At 38.3% G+C, this 18,980-nt stretch overlaps 1 protein-coding gene across 2 annotated transcripts in view; it reads right to left on the bottom strand.

Annotated features, from left to right (window-relative positions):
* Positions 1-426: 426 nt before the first annotated feature.
* Positions 427-18,980, bottom strand: part of NCDN (neurochondrin) — an 851,702-nt gene continuing 833,148 nt past the window's right edge. For both annotated transcript variants that reach the window (XM_044059491.1, XM_044059482.1), the window contains exon 7: positions 427-1,740. In XM_044059491.1, coding sequence (XP_043915426.1) covers positions 1,307-1,740 — 434 coding nt within the window. In that variant the 3' untranslated portion in view covers positions 427-1,306. The remainder of the gene's footprint in view (positions 1,741-18,980) is intronic.

Here is an 18,980-nt window from a genome sequence, read left to right as displayed (position 1 = left end):
TGAAATATGAAACTCTAATGTGTGGCACTACCGACTGACTGCAATATTCAGTCATTTACCAGAAAGTCAAAAAACTTTATGAGGGATGGTCTGCCAAACCATGGGACAGGTGAGAGGTATGGACAGCAAGAAGAAACAAAGTGCCCCGCTGTAGAATTTATGGCTTTAAAAGCTGTTTTGCCACACTTTCTGTATGTTAAGTATGGCAAGATGAAGTAAAGCGGTTTTACCTTCTGTTGCTATTCTTGTCAGTTAGCACTGTCCTAAATTATTTCCTAGCACCTGATATGAACAGCACTTGGATGTTTGTCAAGAAGTTTGTCAAGACTGGAACTCACTAGGAAAGCACTCAAGTTTATTCTTCTCCCTGATTTTAGAGTATTATTGTGGTGCTCCATACACTAAAAAGCACATCTGACACATTCATTACATATGAGAGACACTAGCCAATCATTACAATTTATTACTCACAGTTCTTGAGAATTCCACCAGTGTGCAGAAGCAGTGCTAAAAAAAAACAATTATTTTCAGACTGTACAAAATAGCATGGAAAACCATTCAACTATGGGAAACAGAAAAAAAAATGACTCTGTTTTGGATAAAACTTGCTGTTCTGTGGATATTTCATATCTTTTTATGTAAAAGCAGGACTCATCTATACTTTTTCTTCTCAAACCATGTACTCTTTCAACTGTGTCAACATGTTCAACAGTACTCTTTCAAGCAACGCTATGTCAACATGTGTAACAATACTCCTGTCAACATTTCAATACGCTAACATTACAAATGTCATTTGTGGTCTTATAAATACCATTCTTCTACCAACATACACAGGTAAGTACATGTATGTTATGCACACTGCTTAGGAAGTGCAAAAGGTCATGGAACTCTATAAACAGAGTAAGGCGCATACAGGCTGACATTCATGGTTTGCAAAATAAAGCTGCAGAAAACCATCTCTTTTTCAAAATATCAGTACTTGCCTATGGAATGCAGAATTATGACAAAATTACATTACAGTAATGATACAGAGGGTACTTATGCCACAAAAATGGAAAATAGATACAACTAAGTTGCATTCAGATGCTCAACAACACATACGTATTGCTGTATATGATTTTCATGGTAATTTGTTATCCCAAATGATTACAAACACAGCACTCCATTCACAGCTTTACAGAACCTAAGCCATGTTATGCATTTCAACAAAAATAATGAATTAAGAATTTCCAAGAGTTTCCAAAAGTAAGCTGTGTACAGACATGTTCATTAAAATGGTCAGGCTTTTTATTACTGCAGACTGTGCTCATTTTCCTTGAAGATGCTGCTCTAAAGCTGCCATGCCATACAGATTAGCTTTCTGTTCTCCACCTTCTGATAAAATGAGGTCTTCACACTGACGGCTATGTTTTGCTAGCTGGAGTAACAGACCCTGGAAGGCAGTGACAAGCTCCATATCAACAGATGTTGGTGATGCTTGATCCAGGAGATGCAGAATGTTTCTCGGCCACCCAGATTCCAAAACAAGTTGCGGTAACCAAGGCACCAATGGAAGACAGCTTGCAAAAGCTTGCATTCCCAAGAACCAGAGCTCTGATATTTCATCCCAGCATCTGAAGTACTGGCCAGTTACAGCAATATTAGACGTATTCTCTTCTGGGTTTGCCTTTATAAAGTGAGCATTTGACAAGAGGTGAATTGCAGATTTGAAAAACGTTGATACCACAGGCGTCGAAAGAACTGAAAAAAAAAACAGTGATTAGTACAATAAAGTGCAGTATGATTAAAAAAAGTACATTCAAGTGAAATATGATTAAAAAATGCTTTTTTTCAAAGCCTCATCTGCTACTGAAAAAAAATATAAAGCTGTAACATTACTCTTGATATTGGTGCTTCTTTAGAATTCCATAGAAAATTATATATTACCACTTACTGCAAAAGTATACAAACAAGGATGAAAAATTATGAGATGTTAACAACAAAAGAATGCTTGCAGCATATAAAAAAGCTTCCATTCCACCAAACTGTTTACATGCAAACACAGTCACAAAGTCCATCTGTCTCACAGATACTGCTAAAATGTTTAATCATATGAACATAAGTAGTGCTTGTAAAAGAACTCTTCCAAGAAGCAACACTGCTATGGTTTTTGTGTGACAGACTCTTTTCTATGAGATGCACACACACACATTTACACTGCTTTTATTTGAATATATATGTCCTTCCCTGTCCATACAATCAAGCGCCTCCCTTACCCTTCTCACATGTTTGTTCCTTCATTAGTTGGACATAGCCACATTACCAGATAGGTTAACTGTCAAACTGAGGACAGCTGTAATCCTCGTGAGATTTACTTCATTAATTTGCCCTATTAACAGTCCCAAATCATGACTAGGGTGCAATGATGTCAATGCAAAACAACCTATGGACAATTTGCCAGTTTCATCCCCTAATCACCTGTAGTAGAGGAAAAGTCATTGCTTTCCCTAGGGTAGGCAAGACTACAAAACTGCCACTTCTTCACACTCAGAGTGGGTCCACTGGTACAACTATGAGGTTATTTAAACAGTTTCAATGTGCAACAGACCATGGTAACTGTAGAACTACAGATGGCAACTATGTGAAGCAAATCTCTGCGGCCATCAAGGAGATATTAATAAAAAAAAATATTCTGACATAAGACCAACTGTATACGGTCCACCTAACAGCTGCAGTTGTTTTCTATGATGTTGCTCATCCCCACCCCTTTTCTACAGCAGCTATAGCTCAGGCATTTCTACAAACATGTTCACTGCACTGAACTTTACTACCACAATATATGCCAAGACTATACTCTCTGTACTGAAAAAGTACCTCCTTACATCAACCCTAAGGCATCTTCGTTTCAGCTGCCATACTTACCCCTCATCCTTGCTTTTCAGTTCCATCCAAATTTCATAAATACCCAATTGCACACAGGACAACTAGTTTGCAGTGACAACCACTGTCCTTACAGCTGCAACCTGAATACTCCTGACATTACTTCATATTCTCACTCCAACCGTCTAATCAATAAAAAGGGGTCTGCTGCCAAGGATATGAACTTTTCCACTATCTCCATTATCAGCTTGGTGGATATGGGCATCCTGAGGCAATGTAGAAATTTCCTCATATTTACTGACAACCAGTTAATTCTCAGACAAACTGATATGGTGAGTGTGACAGACATATTTACACAATGTCACTGAAGGCAAAGCTCTGACATAAAAGCACTCCTAATGTCAATCAGGCTGTCAGTAGTACACACGCTGCACCAATCACACACGGTTCAAAGCAGACAAGTACACCCACATATGCTGAGGCACTTAAATGTTTTTTGTTTGTCTTTCGGCTTTTCCCAGTTAGGGGTCGCCACAGCAGAACTCCGGTCCGCTAATGATTGGCAGTTGGTTTTTATGGTGTCGAGTTGCCAGCCCGATGCCCAACCTTCAACGAAGGCACGCCCATTCAACGCATGTCTTTCGAACGCCCACTCGTCCACGGAGAGGACATGCAGCCTCCACACAGAAGGCACTCCCAACCCAAGCCGAGAATCGAACGGGAGAACCTCTTGCTGTGAGGCAACAACCCTACCGCTGCACCACCGTGGAAGAGACACTTAAATGTAACCTTGCTAAATCCCAAATACCTCCTAGAAAATGTACACATAAACACCCTCAGCAACCCCGAATGTACACTTTCAAAACAACATCCACATCAACACATATAGACACATTTATTTATTTACATTTGTTTACTGGGAAATTCCGACTGGACACAGGTCCTTTTTCAGCGGAGGCCCGGGGAGAAAAGCTCCACATATTATAAAATGACAATACAGTAACAAAGTTGGTGACATATTTTACAGAGCCCTTAGGTACAGATTATAGTCATAAAATATAAACAATAAAGTATGAACAGTAACACAGACATACAGCTTAAACAATATAAACAGCTCAATGTATAGTTTAAACAATATAAACAGCTTAATGTACATAGTATATGGTATTAATAGGTTTTCAAGTATGCTAAGCAAGGAAATTAATGTATATTCATTAAATTGCCTTTATGGTAACAAAGATCAGATCTGCCAGAGTGGGGGATTTGAGCAGGAGTGAGCAGAAATGGGTGGGGGTATTTAGTCAGGGTTTGGGCAAGGACAGAGCCACTGAGTTTTTAGGTGCAGTTTCAGTGCAGTCTTGAAATGACTGGTGAAAGTTAGGGTAGTAATGGTGGGGGGGCAGGTTATTCCAAAGTTTGGATATGGCACAGGAAAATAGAGATTCGCCTGCAGTGTTTTTGGCTTTGGTGATTTGGAGGAGATTTTTGTTGCTGGAGCGTAGGGGTCTGGAGGAGTGGTAGGGTTGGAGAAGGGTTTGCAGTGATGGGATTTTGAGAGGGTGGCTTACAGGTTTGTGGGCAAAGGAGAGTTGATTCAGGTGAAGGAGTTGTGGGAGCTGGAGTCAGTCTAGTTCTCTGAGGGGGAGACAGTGGTGGCTGCAGTAGGGAGCACCAGTGGCGAATTTAGTGGTTTCGTTGTAGCATGCCTCTAGTTTAAGTCTGATTGTCTAAGACTAGTACGTATGGGAGATGCATAGAGTAAGGTGGAGATTAGTTGGGAGTTTGCAGTAAGGTGGAGATTAGTTGGGAGTTTGCAATAGAGATTCTATCAGTTTTGGTGAAGTTTTGGTCGTTTCTATACAAGGCGCCAAGTTTTTTGTGAACTTTTTTTACAGTAAGGGATATGTGGGTGTCGAATTTGAGGTTATTGTTAATCTCTACTCCGAGTAATTTGATGTGAGCTGATGGTGAGATGTAGGTATTGTCTTTGGCAAGTATATTGAAGTGAGGGGGATTTGGGGTAGATTTGGATGGTTGAAAGATGAGGAGTCTTGTCTTACTGGGGTTAAGTAGGAGCTGGGAGTTGGATAGCCAGCTTTCTACAGATGAGAAAGATTCTTGTGTGCTCTGTTGGAGTTCAGGTGAGGTGGGGGCAGAGCAAATGAGGGTGGAATTGGCAGCGTACTGTATGAGTGAGGTTTGTTTGGAGGCAGTGTGCAGGTTGTTGGTGAAAAGGGAGAATAGTAGGGGGGCCAAGGATGAAACCTTGGGGAGCACTAAGGGTTACTGGAAGATGAGGGGAGAGGGTGTTTTCCCAGACAACTGATTGCTGGCGGCCGTGGAGGTAGCTGTGGAACCATTTTGTGGCTGCTTTGGAGAAAGAGAGGTTGGAGAGAGCAGAGAGTAGAAGTTTGAGAGATACAATTTCAAAGGCCTTAGACAGATCAAGAAATATAGCAGAGGAGAAGAGGCCATTGTTTTTGTGCAGAAGGATAGTGTTGGTGAAGGAGTGCAGAGCAGTGGTTGGGCTGTGATGTGGCCTAAAACCGTGTTTGGTATTAGACAGTAGGTTATTGGTTAAGAGGTAGTTAGAAACCTGGGAATTGATACATTTTTCTAGTATCTTGGAGACAGGGGAGAGGATGGTGATGGGGTGATAACTGAAGAGGTTGGTGGAGGGACCACCTTTATGAAGGGGTATTACGTGGATTTTCCATAGTGATGGTACCTGGGATTCTGATATGGAACGGTTAATAAATATGGAGATAGAATATGCTAGGACTTCAGCAGCTATTTTTAGATATTCGGCAGGGAGGTTGTCAGCAGCAAGTTTGGTGGGCTTGAGTTTTGTCAGAAGTTTTTTTTTGTAGGAGGTAGGAACTGTTGAGAAGGAGAAAGCAGGGCAGGGTTGACTGGTGTATGATGAGGGGGGAGTTGAAGTAGTGAAGTGTTGTTTGGTAAGAGATAGTATGGTTTCTGTGAAATGTTTGTTGAAGAATTCAGCTATGTTGGTGGAGTTGGGAGGGATAGATGGTGTTTACTTTGCCTGGGCTGAGGATAGAGTTAATTGTGGACCAGAATAGCTTTGGGTTGTGGTTAGAAGAGTTTTGTGAAGTTTAATAGTAGTGTGCCTTGTCTATTTTTATTTGTTTTTTTTTACCTTATTACATAGTTCATGGAAAAATTGTCTATCTGAGGGTTTTTTGTTAGACACCAGTGTTCCCAAGCTTTATCCCTGGTCTTTATTAGGTCCCTGATGGTTTTCTGTAGCCAAGGAGAGCTTTTTGTTCTGACTCTGGAATATCTTAGGGGAGTGTGGGTGTTCAGGATGTTGGGGAAGTTGCTGTTAAAGAAGTGGACAACCTCTTCAAGGTTGAAGTATTTTTAGCGGTGACCAGTTAATATTTTGGAAAGAGGAGGTAAAGGAATGGGTGTTGAAATTAGCTTTGTTTCAGATTTGTCTATGGATGATGGGGTTAATACAGTTTATGTGATGTCTTGGTAGGAAGGTTGGGGAATGGTCACTGAGGCTGTCAGGTAGACAGCCTGATAGGTAATTGTGAGGGTCTATGTTAACTAGAATCCAGTCAAGTGTGGTTTGATTATTACGATTTGTAATTATCCGGGTGGGGGACTGTATTAGTTGTGAGAACCCATGGAGATTTAGGTGGAGGGCTGGGTAGTTGGTGTTACAGGATAGCCAGTTGATGTTAAAGTCGCCAAGGATGATAGTTTTGTGGGGTAGGGATAGACTGGCCCAGCTTAGGAGGTTTTCTAGAGGAGAGATACACATCTCATGGAGCCTCTACTTCAAAGCCCATAAGGCAAGCCACCATATAATCCAACATTCCAGTCATTGGAGACTCCATTGTGAGACACAATAATGTTCCTCTCACCAGGCTGAGTAAACAGAAAGTCACAGTCACTTGCTTATCAGGGGCCATGATTCACCACATTATGCACCAAGGCATTTGACAATTCCCCCACTCGAGCATTGTTGACAAACTTAAGAGGTTAGGTACAAACCCTTATGTCACCCAGTGGGTAGCCAGCTGGCTCACAGACAAGACGCAGGAAGTCAGAACTGGGGAGTCCACCTCTACAAAGAGGCTAGTCACAAGTGGAGTCCCTCAAAGATTGGTCCTGGGACAGCCTTTTTTTGCATTTACATCCCTGGCGTCAAGGCCAACATCAATGGCCTCTGGCTGACTAAATTTGCAGAAGACTGCAAATTAGGAGTGGTCACTGAATTGCCCACATGACACAAATATTCTCCAGGAAGGACTGACATAGACAAACCATTGGTGCCAGAGCCATGGACTAAAACTAAATGCCAAAAAATACATAATAGTATCCTTCGGGAAGTCATCCACCCCTGAAAACTATCATATTGACAATACACTTCTAAGAGTTGACTCTGTAGTCAGGGACTTAAGGACACACACAGGCAGTAAATCTAGCCTTTGAACATCATGTGTCTACAGTAGTGAGGAAATCATTCTATGTTTTGCAGCTTATAAACAAAAGTATGGTATCTAGGTCCAAATAAGTCATTGTTCCACTATATTGAGCAATCATCAGACCTATCATTGAGTACAATGCCCTATTTGGTATGTACCTAACCAGGCATATCCAACAAATGGAATGTCCACAGAGGTTCCTCACTAAAAGAATACATATGTCCTATACAGACCACCTCAAGGCCCTAGCCCAGTATTGTGTCTCCTACAGACTGTTGAGGGAAGATCTATGACTGGCATACAAGGCATTGTCAGATCCCACTCTGATGGACCTCCTGCATATCCGCAAAACAAACAGCACCAGAGTTACTTGTTCTAAAGACTTAAGCCCTGCCTGTGATATAAACGGGATCTGCTGGAGAGACAGGTATGTATTGCAGGACTACTCCTAACTGGCTTCCCATCCATGTGAAGCAGAGTTCCTCCTCAACCCAATTCAAGTGTAACTTGGACGACTGGATGAGGAACAGGAAATTCATCCTTGGTTTAGCAACTATGTGTATAATGGACACAGGCCGCCTGTAAATGGTTAGTGTCCCAGGCCCCTGCTTGTAAATGTTTTACCTTCTAAGTCCCTGCTTACACTTATCAAGCATACCAGAACTTGTCAGAGATTTTGGATGCATGGTTAGGCTTAAAAAGGCCCTTGTGGTCATTAGCCTAGTACACACCTGTTTGTGTTTTTCGGCTTTTCCCGGTTAGGGCTCGCCACAGCGGAACTCCGGTCCGCTAATGATTGGTAGTGGATTTCTACGTACCGGGTTACCAGCCCTGATGCACAACCTTCAACGAAGGCACGCCCCATTCACGTATGCCTCCACACAGAAGACGCTCTAGCTGAGAATCGAACGGGACAACGTCTTGCTATGAGGCAAAAACGCTACCGCAGCACCACCACCGCAGTATTAGCCTAGTACACACCTATGAACCTATAATCAGTCCCACCATTTCCAAGATGATATTCATGTACAACAAATTCCCCTTTCAAAACAAGTCTTACATCTCCACATCATTTTGGTACCTATGCCTTACATGCCAGCTACCAACCCTAGCATCCTCCACTCTGCATGGCTGACAGACATGAACAAAGTGCACACTGGAATGATGGCTTCAGTATCTCTCCAGTCTACTCACCTTGTTCCACACGAATCCTGCTGAACTACCCCCCCATGCCCTTTCACCCTGCCACTTGCCCCTAAACAGGAAAAAATAACCAAAGGATCTTTTAGCTTACATGTTTACTGATGACTACTCACTAAATATGTAGTTTCCCTGAATTCTGCTCATGCAACTGCTTTACCCTCCATTTTTTCTGCATTATATTACAGCAGCCATCTATTTTCCTACAGTGCTATTACATTAGATCCTGCTGGAGAATAATTCCACCAGCTGATAACACCTCTCTAATCTTGGTGCAGTCAGAGAATAAACTGCACTAGAAGGATCAGTCCTAACACCAGATTCTGAGGAAGTCCACTCTTTACTGTGGTTTCACCAGACATTTCTGCCCAAACCATCACCTTCCACTTTATGTTGGTCAGCCAGCTCTCTCTCTAGTTCACCTTTTGGGGCTCCACCCTGTATGTAGCAACATGTACTCACAATATGAGCTGATCTGCAAGGAGAATTTCTGCAATGAGTAACTGTCAGGATTTCATCTGCTGATATTGCCAGCCTTGTACAAGACATAACCTTTTATAGCTTTGACTCAACACAGCAGGCATGACATCAGACAGCACACGGTGCATGAAATATTACACACCAGACTAGGGCACAGCATCTGGTCCCTGAACTCTACAGTTTGACTCCTATGCTGTAAAATAGCACAACTTTTTATGTATGCATGTATGTATATGTGCTGCCTAGGAGGAAATTCTATCTTCAGAAGTTGGATGCTGAAATCAAAGTTAGTTGCTAAGAGTAAATAAGCACCCATTGTAAAAGATCTCCTTAAAGACTGTCTGTTACATCTGATGTTGGAGACCATCTGCAGTACGTAACCGGTAGGAAGAATCCCAAGCAGTAAAACCATGTCTCTCTGGGAAGCCAAAGTCAAAAGAAGATCAAATTACAAGGATTTTCGAGTTCCAGTCCTGAAGTACCAAGATGCCAAAGTAGTCTCAGCTTAAGGAATCACAGTCCGAGCAATAAAACTTGGTGAATATGCAAAATGATGACAGAATGGCTGCAGTAAAAATGCCCACAGTAGAGACATCTTTAGAGGCACCACCAAAAAAAGCCATGCCTCTGGTAGACCAACCTTTGACAGCAAAATTTGGGTGTTTTTTTTTTTCTGATGAAAAAATAAAATGCAGCTGGCACTTTAAAGGATTTCCTTAGCCCCTGCAGGGCTCATTCAACCTGGTGTATAAGAGGCAGTCAAGTGGTTTGGCTTCCTAAAGACATGCTCCTTTAGGTAAATCCTGAGCCTGCACTGCAGGTCCAATGTATGACGGTATCTCTTTCTCTCCTCTAGTTTTTGCCTTGACAAAGACAGGAAGATGAATGTCATTATTCAAACTGACATTTCTAAAATATTTACAGGAGAAAAGATGAATCAGCCCTGTGAAACACCTGGTCGATACTAAAGACCTAATGGGGTTCCCTAGCTTTTATAGCCTGCTACTCCGAGATCTTATAAGTGGAGGAGGTGGCTACCAAAAAATGTGCCTTCCAAAAACAAACTTCAAAACCAGTGAATCAGCTGGTTCAGCTGGAAAAAGGACAAGTCTGTTAGTAATGAAGTTCAAGCCCCAAGAAGGAGGAGGGTTCTTCAAAGGAAGGGGAAGATGCAGAACCTCTTTAACAGCCACAATTATATCCTCCAAAAGATCATAATGTGTAGCATGAAAATGCTCATCCTGAATGAGGAATAGCTGAAATCCAAGTCAGACTGTTGTCTAAGATATATCAGAACTCCCTCCAAATCCAAACTAACCAGATGAATAACAGAGTATGCCCACCTGCACAGACAGAGAAAGTAAAGTCCCAGCCTCAGCCAAGCATTTACACTCTAAGTGGGCAGTAACCTAAGAGTCACACAAAGTCCAAGATGGTACCATCTTTCTAAATAACAAATACACAAGAGTAAGTGTGCCCAATATGTACAGAGAAACAGCTTGGGAGTCAAGGATTTCCAAGATTGTGGCAGCAGTGAAAACAGGTAAAATAGAGATCTGGGCAGTGAACAGTTTAAATTAAAGAAAGTCTGGAAAACACTGTAAACTGACAACAGAAATGGTCAGCTGAATAGACAATGACATCCAGAAGGTTAACAAGGAAAATAAAACATGATGTAAAGGGGAGACAGACACCAAAAACTCAAATGGAGAGTGAAAACACTGTGGTGGAGCAGAGCTGGTAAAAGCAAATGGTAATGGCAGTTGAAGGAAAAAATGGTCATTGTAGAGATCAAGATTGACCAACTACATTCCGAGATTTTCAAGATAGATGGCTCCATGTCAGAATATATGGAGATAAATAATTGAAGTCTGCAGGAAGCTGAACATATTGCAATTAGACATCCATTCTATTTCAAGGTGAAAGGGACCAATCTTAAAGGACGGAGGCACAAGGGTTTAGGTGAGTAATGATTTTTCATTAACAACACAAACTGAAATAAATGTTTTTCTTCCTTCTGTAATGCAAAGAAATGAAACTTTGCATTAAATTAATGTAGCCTGCTTTACTTCACTTCTATCCATATGAGTTAAAAACTTTTCACAGACCCTTGATCGGTACAAGATGAACTAACAAAGAAAAAACAGCTAGAAACAAGAGAAGGTAATGATTAGGCAAGCAGCTAGTCAACAGGTGCAAAAAAGTCAACCACAGACACGTTAAGGGAGATACTTCCTGCAAAGCCCTTTCCTGTTTTCCAAAAGAAAATGATAGATAAAACAAAGGAGATAAAGCAGTGGGAACACTGAATGATGATATTATTTTAAAAAAGGATATTTTTTTAAATAAGAAACATCTTTATTAAATTATCATGTATGACATAGGCAATCATACATTTATATAAATGAAAATAAGCCATACCAACACAATTTCAGTTGCAAACAATATACATTACAAACCAAGCTGACACAGCTGCAGTTGCAAACATTATAAATCACTTATAATACATTCACTCATTGTCAAACATTACATAGCTCATTTAAATCCTGCCTTCTTTTAAACCTCATTCCTCCTCTGCATGTACTGATCACAAAATTTCCATTTTTTTCCTATGTAATTTGCTCCTTACCTTTTCTAAATATCCCACTTCCAGTTGTTTTATCTCTGTTACTATCTTCATTACTTCTAGTAGAGTTGGTTTAGATTGTGATTTACATTTTCTAGTATTTTCTTTTTTGGCTGCCATCATAATTAGAATCAGCAAGGCCTAGGCAACTCAGATTCTGTATCATAACTCAAAAAATCACTTCCTTAATTACACCAATTTATTCACCCAGAATCTCCAACAGAGCAGTCTGCAGGGAATCTTTAAAGTCTGCCAACTCATTACACTCCAGGAAAATATGATCCCAGTTACATCCTTCTTCCCCATCATACCTCCAACATTTGCTGTCTACCTCAGGAAGAATACTTTGGAGTCTACTTAGGTTATAAAAATACCTATGTAAACACTTCCAAGCAAAGATCCTAAATTTTTTAGACTTTGCTGCATACTTGGGGGACATACATATATCCCACTATTGTTTCTTTGTGAATTGCTTATCCAATCTCTTATTCCTAATCCTTTCTAACATCCTCTGATTCTTATAGTTATGCAATATTTTATATGCTCTACTAATTATTCCTTTCTTTTTTAACTTATTAGAGTTTTGACATAATCATGAAATATATAACAAATATAGATAAAATGATGATACAGTTCAAAAATTTAAACAAAGACACAAACAAAACTATATACATGGTCCATAACAAATACACATTTCTCATTAAAATTAATATTTATCCAATACATCTTTCAGTTTTAACCATGCTATTTTTATGAGTAATATTTGATGTTCTGTTATAAGCAGTTTGTAATTCCTTATTACATACAATTTTTGTTAAATCAAGAAAGTCAGAGAATGAGAGGAGTCTCTGGTATTTCCAGTTTATTGTAACAACTTTTCTTGCAATTGCAAGAAGTAACCAAAGAAAATAAGATGAATTTGTCTTTTTGGTACTGAAGCTGGTTGTTGTTTTATTGGTGCATTAAATAGTATTAATGCATTTATTTCACAATTGTCCAACCACAATGCTTTAATAAAGTCCTTGAATACAGACCAAAAAGAAGAAACTACTTTACAATTTAGGAACATATGTCACCGATCTGCTTCTATTATTTCATTACATCTCCAACATTTAATGGTATCTTTCTTATACATTATAGCAATTTTATGTGGAGTTAGAAAAACCCTATGTAGGAATTTCCATGTAAAATTTTTCCAATAAAGGGATGATGATGTGTTGTTCACAAATTTGAATATTATGGATTTATTGGTTTCTGAGAAGGTTTCTTTATTGAATTTAGTTTAGTAATTCAAAATTAGTCTTCTGGTATGAAGGCATCAGCTCTCAAGGCTTTATAAAATATGGACAAAGATGTACTGTTAGGGTTTGTATCTGAATTTATCCTAAAAAATAAGGTTATTATTTTAGAAATTGTAAATATAGCTGTGCTTAAGTTTAACATTACGTTTGTATATTTAGCTAGTTATCCTGTTTTATGTTATATCTAGCTATAAGAATTTTCAAGTCATGTATCTTGTCATTATTCAAAAATTGAAACCAATATTTTAAACCACTGTTTTCCATTTCTTTCATTTTATTTAAATTAAATGAGTCTAGACATCTATTTGTGCAGGCTACTGGGAACATTAAGAACAGTGATTTTTTCATTAAGTGGTTACTACGCATTATTATTTTTTAATTATTTAAAATATAATTAATAAATGGCATAATATTTAACATTTTTTGGGAATGTATATTACTTATCTATTTACATTTGTTTACCAAGTAAATGTCCGACTGGGAGAATGAGCCCGTTTTTAGCAGCGACCCGGGGAGAAAAGCTCTAGTACATACAACATAGTTATACAGCATGAAAAGATGATATCATATTTGTAAAAAAAACTTACTCTAGGTTCTAAGAAATAAATGTAGCCTATATAGTAAAAAAATAGGTTCTAAAGAAATAAATGCATTATAGTTCAAATACAAAGCACTTTTGATCAATTAAATACACATTTTTTAAGGATTAAATTACTAAGGAGGTATCACATGAATAAGGAGGCACCATGTCAGGTGGGCTATAAGAACAGTTGAAAAAGCAGACAAGCAGGAATGTAGTATATAAAAAATACAGATTAGTCTGGGGGTGAACAGAAGCAAGTCCAGTGGGTTAAGAAATATTATTTTAGTGCATGCTTGAAATCATGTGTGTTATTGATGGCTAATATATGTTGGGGAATAGAGTTCCAGTATTTAGAGATTATGCAACCATATAAAGAGTCACCATATGAGTTATCAAGTATATTATATCTGTATCAGAAAAGACAGACGTTTCTCTTTTTGATGTGTAGTGCACATGCAATACTGATTTATGAATGCTTTTCCAACCTGAGGAATATTCAGTATTTAACCAGAGGCTTATTAAATTAAGGATAGCTGATTCAGCATATATTTCAATGTTTGGAAATGCTATTCCACCATGTTCCCAACTTCTACAATGTCAACTTGAAACTAATTCACATTTTTTGTGAGTATAATAAAAAGTTGAGTAGCTGTGTATTTATTTGTTTAATTAGTTTTTCGGAGGGGCTGTGATTAAATGTTTGTATGTAGAATAAAATATTTGGTAAAATAATCTTTATTAGCATTAACCTTTCATCCATCGTAATAAATAATTTATTCCAATCTTCTAATTGTTTTTTTAATATTAACTAAATTTTTATAATTTGCTTTTAGGGATTCATTCTAATTGGACTTTATTTTTACACCTAAATATTTAAATTGATCATTTTCCCAAATACAATTATTACATTTATTTAATAAGTTATTTGATATTTTATTAATCAGTAAAGTTTTTGATTTATTTTGGTTAAATTTTAAGCACAAGATAGCTTGAAACTGAATTATGGAGTTTATAACATACACTATGGATGAGTTGATGTCTTCAATGGTTAACAGAAGATCGTCGGCAACAAGTTGTATTTTAGAGCAATAATTGTTTCCTACAAAAATCCTTTTATATTGGGGTTTATTCTTGTAAAATCACCCAGTGGTTCTACTGACAAGGCAAATAATAGAGAAGACATTGGGCAGCCCTGTTTTGTACCTTTCAAAATTTTGAATGGGATTGATAGAAATGCACCAATTTTAACATATGAAATTGAATTTTCATAAAGTCTAGTTATTAAATTAATAAAATCACACAAAAAACTGTATTCCCTGAGAAATGCAAAGAGATAGGACCAATTTATAGAATCAAACGCTTTGTCTATGTCTAGACTAATGACAGAAAGCTCTTTTTTTTTTGTGAAATCAATTAAAGAAAAAGTCTAATAACGTTATCTTGAACTTTCCTATGTAATATAAAACCTGTTTGATCTTCATCTATTAGATTTGTTAACATGTGGCACTGTTACCCAATCTGACAAAACTAATTTTAAACAAGTAGAGTTTGATTTCATTCAAATGTTGAAGAATGAGAATGGATCCTTTAGACCAATAGTAGCAGGTGGTGGAGGTATAACACAGAGCCACTATCAAATTCATTGAGCATGTAGCAAACCTTGTGCTATGCTAACATCATCATTCTTGGGAACATGAACATGAAAATGTATTTATACCCCCATGGAACCAGCATTGCTTTTTTTTCAGGAGATTCTTGGATGACATATGCATCCTGTGGAGGGAACACAGGATTTGTTATCGAGATTTATTTTTATACAGTGAGGTGAATAGCAAGAGGTACATTTTCCTCCCTTATATGGGTAAAAGCTTTGTGAAAAGATCAATTGTTTAATGAAGGAAAAAAATAAAGAAAAACAATGAATTCATGGGACCTAAATTCATATATACTTTTTGTAGTCAGGGTGAGGATATAGAGAGAATTATTGCAAATTTTTGGCCACTTTAATGTCACATGAAAGAATTTAAGAACATTTTACCAAGCAGACCAAAGTTTATTGAAAGATTCCCTATTTCCTTCTTATTCCATCTTCATTCCCATCTTCATTCCCATGTTTAATCTGTGTTTGTTTGTTTTTTTTTCATTCATTTTCATTTTCTTCTTTATTGTCATTGCATTTATGCCTCTATGTTACCATTGCCAGGTCCATTTGTTTTGGACTTCTCACAACAATGTATTTTTTTTGCACAAGGTTGAATAATGCAATAAGAGTAATTAGGAAATTAGAAAATGTTTGCAAAGATGTATTATATATTATTATTTTATAATAACAACAATGGTTGATAATAAAAGTTTTTTTTTTGTACAGTGGTTTTTTTTTGATATATTTTGAAACCTTTTAGTATTTTTTTAGCACGCAGTTTTTAACCAAATGTATGGTGTAATTATTTTCCAATTGCAATAAAGATCATTTGTGGGATTCATTTGTAACATGTGGCTTAACCTTTTTGCAAAAATAGACAAACATTTCATAGTCTACATTTAGTAGTGAGATGGGACGATAAGATGAGCAGTTTTGGGTTTTTATCTTGCTTTAATATGGGAGAAATCATAGCACATTTCCAAGACAGAAAGTTATTTCAGTTGTTTCTAAAGTCTTCAAAGGCAACTAATAAAATTCTCAATGTATTATCTGGCAATAATGTGTATATTTCTGGGATTATTCCATTCAAACCTGGAGATTTATTATTTTTGAATTTTTAATTTGGTCCTTTAGTTCTGCAAATGATATTTTGTTTAATCTAATGTTTTGTTCCACTGTCAATTTCTTTTTCACATTTTCTTTAAGAAAATTATCCCTGAACTCCGAATTAAAGTGGAATCAGCCTTATTGATTTATTCATAGTGTTTTCTAAAAGTTTCTAAAATTTCTTTTAGATATGTCACCATCTTGGATTTATTTCTAATCATATATGTAAACTCTTTAATATATTTTGTATTTTTTATTCCTTTTGACTTCACAGCTAGTCTATGTAAACTTTTTGAATTCACTGAATACAACTGTATTTTAAGTCTCTCTAGGTTTATTGTTACTTTATGATTCAGTATTTTAACATATTTTAAATTCAGCTGTTTTAATCCAGGATTTGTGTTTATATCACTCGGTTTAAGGGTACGGTTCAAATTATTTATTTTTGTTTGTAAGTCTAAAAGTTCTTTATCCCATTCTTTTCTTTTATTCATTTATCAACTTTTAACTCTTCCATACAGATATGCCTTTAATGCAGCCCAAATAATAAATGTAGGATGTCCTTATTGTCATTGTTTTCTAAGAAGGTATTTATTTCCTTACCTTTTGAAAAAAACAAAAAAATCCTATCTCTCAACTCGTTTCCTGCCTTCCTAGAACTAGTAGAGTCCGGTTTTCAGATTTTGCTGAATTCTTGGCTGTTTGTACGGTTCTGTGTTGCCCAGACCTTTCTAAGATAGAAGAAAGCTTCTCTCTTCATCAATGAGAATGGTGAGCTTTGAAAAGACTATCTGTCACTGGAGGAGTGGTTTCAGCTTGGAATCTGTAGCTTTATTGGCCATTTTGGGCTAATTCTATTCCTTTCATCTTTCTGTTAAAAAAACAGTGTTTGAGCAGTTTTGTGCACCGTGCAGCGGCGTATAACTACAGTTAGACTATTCTCAGTGCCAGAAAGTTTGCTCCTCAGATTTTCCCTTAGAACTAGCCAGTTTTCTAGCTTTAGCACTCAAAACAGTTTCTGTTCCCTTAGAACTAGTCAGCCTTCTGTTTCCTTGTGCTTAGCACTTGTCCTAATCTCGTTGCAAGCACAAAATAACCTACAAATTACTGCAGCACTCAACTTTCCTCACTTACCAAGAGGAAATCAGTTCTTAGTACTTAAATTAATAAGCACTAACTAGGCATGTCGAAGGGTCAGCTCCCGGTGTTTTCTCCTGTCCACCTGATGAATCTGGGCATCTTGGGGCAATGTAGCAATTGCCTCATGTATACTGACAATCCTCTCCTTCTACCACCCAACACTACAACCTGTGAGAGATGCACTTATATAGCTAAACTGGAAGCCAAGCTCTCTCAGGCCAAGACTGGACTAGACAGTTAAGAGGAAAAGGTTAACACCACACTGCACTCAACACATAGCCCATCAAAACCTGCACCAACCAAACCCACACATAGTAACACAAAATACACACCTACATTCGCAGAGACTCTCAATAAAACTCTGCCCAAACAACAGAGGCCCCCAAAGCTGAAAAGCAAGCAACCCCCCCCAACACTACCCAAATGACACACAACCCACAAAATCAGTGTGCCACTCAACCTCAGCCCATAAGGCAAAACAATGTACCCAACACACTAGTCACTGGCGACTCTATAGTAAGGCACACTGATGTCCCTCTCACCACGCTAATCAAGGAGAAAGTTACTGTCAGCTGCCTGTCGGGTGCCAGGATCCACCATATAACGCACGCATTGAGGTCACTCCACAAGTACAAGTATAACTCTGTCATTTTCCATGTTGGAGTGAATGACCTGAGACATACCTCCCTGGACTACATGAAAAGAAACATGGAGGGGCTCTCTGACCATGTAGCCCAGGCAGGTATGACACTAGCCCTGAGTAGCATCCTGCCATAGCCCAGAATGATATCACAGTACAAGGAAAAAATGACTGACTAACAATTGCCTAAGCTTCTGGTGTCATTCAAAGGGGATCCAGTATCTGTTTATCTGGGATGACATGACTGACAGGCCACAATGCTTTGCCAGAGATGGCCTGCTCCTGTTGCCTCTGGGATTCCAGATACTAAGGCTCTTGCCAAACCTATAGTGCCTTTTTTAGGCAAGGCTCAAACATCAAATGCACCACCATAGTAGATACAAACAAGCAAAAACTAAGGGTAATGCTACTCAATGCTAGAAGTCTAAACCTCAAAATGCAGTCACTCGAGGCTCTCCTTAAGATGGAGAACATCGACATCTGTGCAGTGACGGAGACCTGGTTTAAGGCTCCAGAGAGCACCCCTGCATTACCAGGCTACAATTCTTACCACACCTTTCGGCTACCTACCTGGACCGAAATACTAAAGAAGGAGGCGTGTCCATATTCATAAAGTATATCCACACCTCCAGGCTAGATGCTCAACATAATGCATCCGAAATTATCCAAGTACAATTAACACTGGGCAAGACTGCAATTCAGGTTGTAGCTTGACAGATCCCCCGCCATGCCCCAGGACGTCCACTCAATGTTTCGCGATATACTGGATAATACTAAGGTACAGCCCAATACCCTAATTCTGGGAGATTTCAACTACCCCTCCATCAACTGGGAAAACTACTTATATACTAACTCATTTGCCCAACGTTTTCTAGAATTCATCAATTCCAAAGCCCTGGATCAGCTAGTCCATACCCCTACCAGTGGTAACAACATCCTGGA

The sequence above is a fragment of the Protopterus annectens genome, chromosome 1.part2 (assembly GCF_019279795.1).
Source record: "Protopterus annectens isolate FY-2018-M chromosome 1.part2, PAN1.0, whole genome shotgun sequence".
Lineage (NCBI taxonomy): Eukaryota > Metazoa > Chordata > Ceratodontiformes > Protopteridae > Protopterus > Protopterus annectens.
The sequence above is the reverse complement of the archived record's forward strand: the minus strand, read 5'-3'. Positions and strand labels throughout refer to the sequence as shown.